At 35.9% G+C, this 12405-nt stretch overlaps 2 protein-coding genes across 2 annotated transcripts; both read left to right on the top strand.

The window, feature by feature from the left end:
• Window positions 1-237: 237 nt before the first annotated feature.
• LOC112027239 (uncharacterized) lies at window positions 238-3152 on the top strand. The gene is made up of 2 exons (XM_024059906.2): window positions 238-571; window positions 1956-3152. Exons 1-2 carry the CDS (start codon window positions 317-319, stop codon window positions 3048-3050), a joined length of 1350 nt encoding a protein of 449 aa, XP_023915674.2. The 5' UTR covers window positions 238-316; the 3' UTR covers window positions 3051-3152.
• Window positions 3153-3433: 281 nt separating this feature from the next.
• Window positions 3434-11084, top strand: LOC112027237 (VAN3-binding protein). Its single transcript, XM_024059903.2, has 8 exons — window positions 3434-4655; window positions 5922-6508; window positions 6830-6955; window positions 8819-9251; window positions 9951-10181; window positions 10253-10302; window positions 10386-10443; window positions 10571-11084. Exons 2-8 carry the CDS (start codon window positions 6116-6118, stop codon window positions 10783-10785), a joined length of 1506 nt encoding a protein of 501 aa, XP_023915671.1. The 5' UTR covers window positions 3434-4655; window positions 5922-6115; the 3' UTR covers window positions 10786-11084.
• The last annotated feature ends 1321 nt before the right edge of the window (window positions 11085-12405 follow it).

Below are 12405 nucleotides of genomic sequence, written 5' to 3'. Positions count from 1 at the left end.
CAGTTGAGCGATTCTTATGTACACTGCATGTCAGTGTAATTTAAAATATATCTTTCACTAGTATAATTTCATCACTAGGAAAAGTAAATTTTCCATGTCATTAAAAAACATTTCAACCACAAATTGAAAAAAAAAAAAAAAAAAATTGTAAGTCGTGATCTTACTAAAAAAAAAAAACAAATTACAGGGAACTTCCATACTAATAAATAAATAAAAAAAAGCGCGATTTTTGGAAAAAAAAAAAAAAAAAGACATTCGGCTTTCCTATTTAAATCCACAATATTTGCAGTGTCTCTCATTCTCTGAGTTTCTTTCAATGGATGAAGAAACAGAGTTGATAGAAGAAGAAGAGTTGTATGAGCTCCATTATTCGGATCTAATGCTTGTTTCAGAACAACTAAGCCAAAGCAGGCAAATAGGAGAAATAATGAAAGCCCTAGGGCCCACTGGCCCAGGCCTGCTCTCAATCACTGGCGTTCCCAAACCCACCACCTCTCTCCGCCGCCATCTCCTCTCTTTGGCTCGCAACCTCGCTCTTCTCTCTCCCGATCACCGTCTTCGCATCCTCAAGGTCAACCTCTTCCCTTCTTCAATATATATATATATATATATATATATATTTATATTTATATTACATTTGTAATATTAGTGCCCATTTTGTCTATTTCAATTCTTGTAGTGAGCATTGGATTTTGATCATTTCTGGTATTTAATGGTGAAAGAAAGGAAGAGTGATTAGAATTGTATTGGTAAAGGAAACAAATTGCAATGATTTACGCTTAGAGATTAGTATTGCACTTCATTTTATTATATAAACTCTGCATTTTATGATTGAACTTACATGGTGGGTGGAGAAGTATTGTTAGAGCCATTTGAAATGGGATTATTCATTGACTAAGAATCTCTGTCCATTCAACTTTGACTAATAATAATAATATCATCTTTCCTAGTTTTCCTTTTTCACTACCAAAAGATCATGTCAATGAACTAAATTTAAATGTAGGATTGGTAAATATGCCAAGCTTGCAAACCAGAAATTGGCTGCACTCTTTATGCTTTCCCTCGAGGGGACAATTGGTTCGCCGCGATGTTATATTATAGGGTAATATTATATTAATGTAATCTCAATACAAGAATACAATATTTCATTTGTTTAGGAAGTGATGAGATTAAGATGATGTGATATATTTTGTAATTTTAGATTATGTTAATGTTAAAAAAAATAAAATAAACCAAAACCCTAATGTCACATAAATCTTAATGTGCATCACATCAAGGGCACATGCACATCATAGCGAACCAAACGCCCCTGAAAGTTTTTGAGTCATCAGTGTCTTTTCTCCTGGGTTGATGATAATTATTTAATCTTTTTAGCTTTAGTACTAAAATACTTACTAATTCTAAATATTTTTTTTAAAGGGAAATTGGGATTCAGCACACATTTATTTGATGTGATTATAAAGAATTTAGCTCATTAGAAGGCTTTAGTCCAACATCTGATTCATTTCAAATCTAGCCAATGTCATTATTTTTATATTTTAAAATAAATCATGGTTTTTTCATTTATGTCAAATTTAATAACAAAATAACTTATGTGTCCTTGAAAAAGAAGGAAACTTGCTCATGTAGAAGGGATTTTTAAAATTTTTTATCAAGATTGTTATTGTGTGCTTGATATATATCATTGACCCATTTCATAACAATTTTATTCTTTTTTAGGGGGTAAATTTCTGTGATTCTCTCTAGCAATAGATTGTGTTTAGGGCCCTCCATGAGATGCCTCATACACCATCATATAACTTCTTCCTATTGGTTTACATTGTCATTTATGTGTGCAATTCGTTAAGTTAGATATTTCTCTCAACACAGAGATGGATTTTTTTTTCTAAAGTAATTTTTTTTAACAAGTATTTCATTGTTCTTAACTTCTATTTGTTCTGTACACCTATTTTCAGGAGCATAACTTGGGGAGTGATGTTCCTTTGAAAAATCCGGATAGAAATGTCTCCTCTTTTGCTATGCAACTCAGATACAAGCAAGGTCTGGAATCTGTTCAAAGTAAACCAAGTCATAGTGTAGATACCTTATTCAGTTCAGAACAAGCACATCTGGATGTTGGTACAACGGGAGAAATTCAGGATATTGAATTTAAAAATCTTGGAAATACTTTTAGAAAGCTTGGATTTTGCATGATGGATCTAGGGCTTCGCATTGCGCGTATATGCGACAAGGCCATTGGTGGGCAAGAGCTTGAGCAAAGCTTATTGGAGTCCTGTGCAGCTAAAGGGCGTCTTATACACTATCACTCTGCTCTGGACAATCTTGTTTTAAGTGAAGCTGGGGAGAGCAAGGCAACCACAAAAAGACAGGCAAATGGTAGAAGGGATGATAAGAATTCCACAAGGAATCGACAAGGGCAATTAAAAGGTGTAGTTAACTTGGATTCAAATGGTAGTGAAGTTGGATCCAGTGGAATTCATTCCAATCTGTGGCAGCAATGGCATTACGACTATGGTATCTTCACTGTTTTGACATCTCCCTTATTTCTTTCCTCACAAGCAACAGAACCAAATGATCCATTTTCATTATCCTGCAATGAAGAATGTCCATCTCCCAGTGGCCACACATGTTTGCAAATTTTCAATCCCTACAAGAATAATGTCTGCGTGGTGAAGGCCTCTCCTGAAAGTTTTATCATTCAGGTGGGTGAATCGGCTGATATCATATCGAAAGGGAAGCTTTGCTCAACCCTTCACTCTGTCTCTAGACCTTCCAAGTTGGGAAGTTTGAGCAGAGAAACCTTTGTTGTTTTCTTGCAGCCTGCATGGAATAAAACTTTCTCAATCTCAGATTATCCTATGAAACAATTTATGTCATGTCATGAGGAAACAAATCATTCTGAGCAGGACCATAATAAACTAACTCAAGAAATTGGAAAAATAATTCCCCCTCTATCATCACGATTAAAGGATGGGATGACATTTGCGGAATTCTCACGTGAAACCACCAAGCAATACTATGGTGGCAGTGGTTTGCAATCTAACAGATAAGTAGTTCCTATGATGTTCTGCAGAATGCTATTTTTATTGAGCCCTCTTTCAATATCTATCCTGCAATTGCATTGCTGATTTTTGGTTTTCTTTCCAGCCTAACGTGTATTTCCGATTCTATTCAATCTTTCTCACTTCTTTACATATTCTTGTTGTTTGTAGCTGTCTAGTTGCCCCATTTTTATGTAGAGAAAACCATTTTATATATGTTGCCTAAGATTTAAATATTAAGAAAAAAGGCGGAGAACCCCTCAAGGGAATGCTTCCCTGTTGCAGAAACTTCTTCTTGTTTCACATATGGTGTGTGCTCCCTTATTTTTGTAGCTAAGAAATGGTGAGTTCTGTTTAGTAAGCCCTTAATCTGAACAATTAGTTGCCTGTAGATGTTATTCTTGTACTTGATTGAATTGGCACCCCACTCCTAGAGTATTACTTGCAAGTTTGGAATTCTTCAATGCTGCTTTCAAAAGACTGCTATAAAATATTTAAAAATGAAGGTAAAGACTGCCAGCAATCAAACTAAACTGATCTCAACTGTTTGACACTTGAAGGTCAGGTGAGGTTTTAACAACGCCCAACACTTGATGTTATTTGAAAGAAGTGGTAGTAGGAAAGAGAACCATTTTGGGTTCATGTTGCAGGGTATAGCCTGTGGGAGGGTTACTGAAGCATGGCACTTGGCAAAGATGATTTTTTTTTTTTTTTTTTACATGTGGTTGAACCGCAATTAGTTGTTATTACTGAAGAAAATAAATTATGCAATCATGTACATTTAGTGTGCATTTGGATTTGGATGAAAATTATAAATTATTTTACTATTTAACTTATTTTTTCTACTATTTATGAGTTCCATTGCACTTTTTGGTACTATTCATGGGCTACATTGTACTGTTTCAACTAACTTTTACCTTTATCTACAGTACTTTTAGTAATAAGTTTTCAGTTTTAGTACAATAAGTGGTATCTAAACAGACCCTTAATTGGTTTTCCTGTTGGACTGTAAATTGCATTTTAAGCTCTTTCTTCATTTTCCTGTCTAGGACTCTTCATGACTAATTTTAGGGTGTGTAGTACTTCTGTCCCATACATTATGAGTAATTATCAGGAATAATCTTTGTGGTGACTTTAAGGTAGTTGGCTAATCTCTGGGTGTTTAGTCCTTTTCAAATTGGGTGTCTAGGGACAAGGTTGAGTGCTTGGAAGCTAGGTCTGGTTTTAATGTGGTATTTTTTTGTTCAGCATGGTTTAGAATTAGATCCCCGTAAGTTCATGCTCTTTTGGACAGTACTATTTACTGAATCTCCTTGTTAAAAGAAGCACTATCTAACTTATTTTATTTTTCCAATATTCCACCTGAATTAAAATCTACCGTTTGATAGTACTACTAAAAATTTTTCTCACTTCTTTTAAAGTTGTCTTTGTCTTTGACTCCTAATCGAAAAGATGGAGATTGTTCCTGTAGCTTTACAACAAGATGCTGATGCCTAATGGGCAATTGAGTGTGCAAAGTACGTGTTTAGCTTGCAATCAAGGATCGGGCTTCAATTCAGAAAAAGAAAACTCAAGCTAGTTTTTTAAACTCCGAATTGATTTTTTCTAATCAAGGTGCATTTTCCATTCCGTACAAATAAAATTAACACAACCTTCATACTATAATTGGTAACTAGCATCTAATTATTGCCTGTCTCGATGAAATACTCAAGTAAACAAAGCAATGAATCTAACACAATGGCTCCTTTTCCTATTCTTAGATCTATTCTTAGATAGAAAAAGCTGAACACTAGGCTATTTGAATTGTCCTACATAAGGGGTCTCATACACATTTGAAATGCAATGGTAAACGAAAAGTGGTAATGATCATTGAGAAAACGAGGCAAAAGGAATAAAGGGTCTCTATTCTATATGGTCAGTAATCATGACCTTTAAAAAACAAAGCTGACCAAAAAATTAATGAAACGAAAAATATAGTATGCTATTGGGGATGAAGAAGCATAGGAAAATGACGTATCTAGTTCAATGGCACGCGCATTTTAGCACAAGTCTACCTCTGGGCTCTGGTGCTCAGGTTTGTGTCCAAGACTCTGGTGGAAGATAAAAAACTAAGCTAAAATTTTGTCTGTACCTCTAAGCTTGTCGGCCTTGGACATTGCCAAGACCTTAAGACATGTAAGAAACACAATCACTTTGGTCACCACCTAGGGTCGCTGCACTGTTGTATATATATTAGATTACTTGCCTCTCTCTGACAGGCTATGTAGTACTGTCAGAATTCAGAATTAGAAGGGCGAACCCCATTTAAAAAGGTGGGGAACGAATTGGTCCACACAGCCAACAAGAAGCTCAAAATCTGAAAGGCACAAGTCAAGCATGCGACTTCAAAAATATCTTCTCTAAGTGCCAATTTTCATTCATGATGTGTGTATATAGAACAATTAAGACATATAAGTTTGTCTTTCTCAAAAAAAAAAGACATAAGTTTTGATCATTAAGACCTATTATCTTTAGAAACTCTCTTTTAACCGGTTTATTCTTTCATGTAATAAATTGTTCATCCAATAAAACTTTAGATATGGTTCATCCAGTTTGGACTCTTTCCCCATGGATCTACTAGCCCAAAAGTGTCTCAAATATGTGGGGTGTAGGTTGCATCATCTCAAATAAAACATCAATGTGAACCACAATGACTTTCAATAATCTACAATAAGATTTGATCACATGATGAGAAATGCAATAAAACCCATGTGGGCATTCTTCTTTTAACAAAGATTGATCACCTGATCAACAAAGCTTTCTTTATTCTCTTCTTTATACTTTTGCCATTAAAGCTTCTCAATGGAATTTTATTTATTTTACCACTGATCTTTGAAATAGGAGGAGAATTTGTCAATGGGCCCCAATCACCATCCCCGTGGCAGTTGAAAGCTACCCCACCTCAAACCATTTGACCGCATCCTGACCAACTTTAGCCATTATTTACCACATCCCATAGGAAACATCCAAAAAACACGAACTTCCAAACCCAACCCCTCCCATATATAACATAACCAAAACCGCACCACACCTCTATGCCACCACCACTCACTCTCATGGAAGAGACACTTCTACCAAAACATTCTCGCCGGGCTTCTGGGCCTACACCTCGTGGAGGGACCCAATTGCCGGAGAGCCCACGAGCCCCAATGGAGTTTCTGTCAAGGTCTTGGAGCGCTTCTGCTCTTGAAGTTTCCAAAGCTCTAGCTCCTCCTCCTGCTCTTTCTTCTTCTTCTTCATGCATGGCTTCCAAGTCTACTAGCGGAGCTTCTTCTTGCACCACCAACTCTATACCAGAAGACATAGCTGGAGAGTGTGAGGAGCTTCCTCAAACTGATAACAGTCTCTCAGCGAACCAGTTCTCTTTTGCTTCATGTGCCACTTCTCAGCTAGTTCTTGAGCGCATTATGTCACAGTCTGTGAGAGAGGTACTTTATAATGGTTTATAGCATAATAAATATTAATGTTAATGTCAACACAAAGTACAAATGCTTAAGAAAGAAGAAAATCCCATTTATTTCTTTCCCGCATACATTGCCTTTTGCACTAATGAGAGGAACAAAAAGAAAATGCATGTATGTTTTTGAAAAAGAACTCTTTTTTTTTTTTTAAGCCTTTTCTTTTCCATTCTTTCCCGGGAACCAAACAGAACATAATAAAATGTAGAGGAGCACTCAATCTATGAGGCTTCCATTTTCATTTGGGTTCTATTTTCTAAATGGGGTTGTTTTTTTCTTTTGTTTTAACAGGAAGTGTCGCCACTAACATCAGGAAGGCTATCTCACAGTAGCGAACCTTTGAATGGCGTTGGTTCTTTAACAGGAACAGATAGTCCCCCAGTTTCTCCATCTGAGGAATTTGACGACGTTGTTAAGGTTTTTCACTTTTTCTTATCTTTCACTTTTTCACTTTTATTATATTCTTTTCAAAATAATACAGCATTTCATATTAGTGTGGTTTTCTCTGTATCCAACAAGGAGACCAATATCTCAGCTTTTTACTGTCTCTCTCTCTCTCTCTCTCTCTCTCTGCCACACATAATTGTTGCTATTTTGGTTTTGTTTTGACTTTTTTTCTTTTTTTTTTTTAATATCTCAGCTTTTTACTCTCTCTCTCTCTCTCTCTCTCTCTCTCTCTCTCTCTGCCACACATAATTGTTGCTATTTTGGTTTTGTTTTGACTTTTTTTCTTTTTTTTTTCTTTAAAAAAAGAATATTAGTTTGGCACCAATGATTAAATAAATCTTCTTTCAATAAAAGCTTTTGGTTACAATCTTCCTATGAACCAAGGCTCCTTGTAAAGAGAGAGAGGGGTTGCTACTTGCTATAGAGGTTGGGCTGTGTGGGCTCAGCACTAATTGATCAAATTCTAGTTAGATACGGACTATAATTTGTGTAATAATTATAGTGACACATATTTTCACAAATTCTCTCACAATTTCTGAGGCAATCTATTGCTATTGATACATGTAGTAAAAATGATATCATGGTCATAAATATAATTGACATCTCAGTAAGATATGAAATAAGTTGAGGAAAAAATTGTTTCACTCATTTAGGTGAATTGAGTTGTAGCTTAGCTAAGCAAGAACTGACCCAAATGTGTGCAAGTTGTAGTGAAACTAGGTAATTACTATGCTAGGATCGGTCATGTTGTCACATTTGTCTGCAATTTTTGCCTGTTTTGGTTAGAGTCATAGAGTAACCGGCACTGATTCTGCATAGTTATCCGCTTCTCTCCCATCTCATCACACATGATAAGCAATTAATATCTTTTACTTCTGACGGTGCTAGCTAGCTGTATTGTACCGTAGTATCTCCATAATCTTTTGGCTTTCATAGTCACATGCTCAATGATTTAAGGCAATTCTGAAATAGACATGAAATATGAAAGCCCTCGTTAATCTCAAAGCAGTCCCTGCTCATGTAAATCAATCCCTTTCACTTGAAAGTGAAAACTCAAAACTGTTAGAGGAAGCCAGCCAATCCAGCCATCATGACTTGGTTACGTAGGGGAAGTATTGTTGTGACGATAGCAATTTTTCTTTTTTTGTCAAGCAGTAACCCCTCCATCAACCACAAGTTGTGCCCTTTTTTCTTTTTTTCTTTTTTTTTTTTTTTTTTTTTTTTTGTCTTCTATTCTATCTCCTTCACGGATTTGCCCTTAAAGTAATCAAAATTAAAAGATCATACTTTACCCAAAGAAAAAAAAAAAGGAAAGATCATGAATGTAACTAGTAGTAGTTTAGTACTATACAGAGTCTATAGTACTTTGTTTTTTTTTTTTTTTTTTTAAAAAAGAGAGTCTATAGTACTTTATTCAATAAAATAATATTTTATGTTCAACCATTGAGGATATGGAATTATTGAAGCTACCCAGTAGACTGATGGTTATGTAATGATTGAATTGCTATTGTTAAAAAAAAAAAAAAAAAAGAAGAGTAATGATTGAATTGCTAGTACTGTTGCTGTGAATATGATCAATTAATGATTGTCCTATTTAATATGATGAATTATGTAAAAAGCTTATGACAATTTTAATTTTTATTGAGACCTTTCACAAGTAAAACCACACTTATTTTTTGCCAATGATTCTTGAATTATATTCAACTGATAAGAACATATATTACACTTGAGGTTAGCCGAACCTTGATTAGTATGTTGATTATTTATGGTCGCTCCTAATAAAGTTTAGGAATTAAAGGCTTAGTTGTTGTTTTACTTTTTTTGTGCACGTAGTTTTTCCGTGCCAACAATACCATACAGCCCCTATTCAATGGTGGTCGTGCTAGTGCTGGCAATGCCAATGGCAACCCTGGTGGTGGAGCCAAGACAGTTGGGAGGTGGTTGAAGGAAAGGAAAGAGAAAAAGAAAGAGGAAACCAGAGCCCACAATGCTCAGCTCCATGCAGCCATTTCAGTTTCTGCAGTGGCTTCAGCAATAGCAGCCATTGCAGCAGCCACAGCAGCCTCTTCAGCTTCAGCAAAGAATGAGCAGTTGGCCAAGACTGACATGGCCGTGGCATCAGCGGCAACATTAGTAGCTGCACAATGTGTGGAGGCTGCAGAAGCCATGGGAGCTGAGCGTGATCACCTAGCTTCGGTTGTCAGCTCTGCTGTCAATGTGCGTTCTTATGATGATATCCTTACTCTTAATGCAGCAGCAGCTACAGGTAAGGTTTGATGAGTGATAAGCTAAATTAGCTATGCTTAAAGTGCTACAAATTTTTCTATAATTTAATTATATATTTGTGTGGTTAATTATTATGTTGCCAAATACAATGTATGGTATTCACTTGTTACACTTTGTACTAAATTTATACAAGTGACCAGCTGTGATATACATGACTAGACAAAATAATACTATCTCAATTTATAATATTTATGTAATATAATTTAGCACCCTAAATGTTTCTCTTAAAGGATTTTTTTTTTCTTGGCAATTAACTCATCTGTCCATAAACGTGTGACCTTACTCACCACCTTGCACTCATGGGAGGTAAAAGTTTTTTAACTTTTTAAGAAATCGATTTTGAAGCTTAGTGACAATGATATTGGCTTGTTTGCGCAGCTTGCTTTTACATCATAGTGAGAGTTCAAATTATTAAGTGATGGAAATTAAATGCATTCCTATTTCATATAAAATAGGACACACTAAGCAACTCTAAAACAGGCTGAGTGATATCTTTTAGGTTGTAACTTTAGTTATCACAGAATACTTTCATAATGCATGAGCTGTTATCTTGAGTATCAGCATCTTGGACACATACCTAAAGCATCTAGTTTTATTTTTTGTCATTGAATTGAATCTATGGATATGGCATTATGGGAGAAAATGCCATTCCTGTTCTTACACTGTACTTTGTATGTAGCTCTACGTGGGGCAGCTACCTTGAAGGCAAGAGCTCTAAAGGAAGTGTGGAATATTGCAGCAGTTACACCTCTGGAGAAAGGAATGGGAATTGGAATTTGTGGTAAAGTCAATAATGGTCATCCTAGTAGTAGCTCTAGTGGAGAACTTGCTCCTGGAGAGAATTATCTAGGCATCTGTAGCCAAGACTTTCTTGCTAAGGGAACTGAGCTCCTTAAACGCACGCGCAAAGGTAATCTTCAAAAACTGAATTCTATGATACCCAAATCCTAGACATAAGCTAATGTTGAATTAATTCTGCAGGTGATCTTCATTGGAAAATTGTATCTGTTTATATTCATCGAACAGGCCAGGTTAGCTCTCTTAATCAAAAGTCAAAAACAACTAATGATAACACTCAGTGAGTAGTACTATACTCGGCTCTCACTTTCTGCAGGTAATGCTAAAGATGAAGAGCAAACATGTCGCAGGGACCATCACCAAAAAGAAAAAGAGTAAAAATCACTGCTTTCTTTATCGTCTTTTCCATCTTTTTCTTTTTTCAATACAAACAGATTCTCCATTTGATAAGTAAGGAGCCAAGAATAGCTAGTTTTATAAGTAGTGATTTTGGAATTATAGATGTGGTGATGGAAGTGTACAAGGACATGCCAGCATGGCCAGGAAGACACTTGTTTGATGGGGGAGAGCAGCGTCGTTACTTCGGATTGAAGACTGAACTGCGAGGTATTGTGGAGTTCGAGTGCAAGAACCAGAGAGAATATGATATCTGGACTCAAGGAGTTTCAAGGCTTCTCTCCATTGTGGCAGAAAGAGAGAACAGAAAAGTTGCATGAAGTTTATTCCAACTGGCTGGACAATAAGTATTAGGACAATTAATTTTATTAAAGTAGGAACATAGGTAATGGTCCCAAGCATATAAGCAAAGGATAATAGGATTCAGCTTTCAATGCTTTAGAAGGAAAGGAGAAAAGAGTAGGAAGGGTATAAAGTTTGCTTTGGGTTGAGGTAAGAGTAAACAATCAATCAGTTGGCCTGCTTTTAAATTATGACATCATATGTGGACATACTAATTAGTTATTTTATGGGTGTATATTATTGTTCATATTGTTTTCAATCAAACAGGTGCATGTTAATCTAGTTGGAATTTGCTTTGTCCCCTAACTCCATTGGATATGCCCTTTTAAGATAAAAGTAAATGGAAGCAACTTTGAATCACATGCAAGATAGTGAACAATTGAAATTAGAAAGCTAAAATATTTAGAGTTGGTGCTTGACTTAAATTAAGAGATATTCAAAGTTTGGTAGGTTGCTTATAGATGATAATGAAATAGTATCCTAGAAGCAATTTGAAAAAGGTCCTAGCAAGAGCAAAAGTAAAAGCTAAAGCAAAAGTAATAAAATAAAGTTCATGTGATTCAGCTTTCATTGTTTGAAAAATATAGGAGATGAAATGTGTCAGGGATGAAGGCTGATTGGAGCACAAGAAAAGATGATTCTAAGGGCATAAATTGTATGTACTTCAAAAGTTGGCTGCTAAAACCATTTGGAGTTGCTTGGATTCATATAAAGTTGAGATGCCTTCTATGGTGTATCGTTGTCACAAGTACAGAGACATGAAGCAGATGCAGTAGCAGTACTAACTATACGACAGCCGTTTTCTTAGCTTATGTCAACCACGACATAGCGTAAGTAACAAATCATACGTAGCTAAAAAGGGGAGAGAGTGAGAAAATATGCCCGTTTGGTTCAGTGTTTTCGAGCCAAAATGCACGATTGTGATTTTAATCGTGATTTTTTTCATTTTTGGCGTTTGGTAAGATTTCCAAATCGTGCGTTTTAAAATCGCAATCAACCCAAAAACATGTTTTGGTAATGGACCATCTGAGATGGAAAACGAAAACGCTCTCCAAGCTTGCATTGTTAGAGCATTCCCATCAGTACATGGAAACTCATGTATAATAGAAAAAACTACCATTTTTACACATTTATATCAAAATTGCTCCACATCAGTGCTTCCAAAGTCTGATATAATCATCTATATTTATCCATGAGCTACAGTAACCGTGTATATATACACGGTTACTGTAGCTCATGTATTTATTATTTTATTAATATAAATTCGCACCAATTTTTCTCTCTCTTCTCTCCGTGCACAACTACCTCACCTCCTCATCTTCTTCTCCTCATCAGATGCACACAAACACAAACACAGCCACACACAAAGAACACAGACAAACCCACACACAAAGAACACAGACAAACACAAAGAACACAGACAAACCCACACACGAAGAACACAGACAAACCCACGCTGAAGATCGGTGCTTGAAGATCTGACCGGTGCTTGCTCGGAGATCAGATCGGTGCTTGTTGGAGATTGGGTTTTGTTGGAGATTGGGTATAGAGTTGGGTTTTGTTTGAGAAGTGAAGCTGTCCGATCGGTGCTTGTCTGA

The sequence above is a fragment of the Quercus suber genome, unplaced genomic scaffold, assembly GCF_002906115.3.
Source record: "Quercus suber isolate HL8 unplaced genomic scaffold, Cork oak 2.0 scaffold_565, whole genome shotgun sequence".
NCBI lineage: Eukaryota > Viridiplantae > Streptophyta > Magnoliopsida > Fagales > Fagaceae > Quercus > Quercus suber.
The sequence above is the reverse complement of the archived record's forward strand: the minus strand, read 5'-3'. Positions and strand labels throughout refer to the sequence as shown.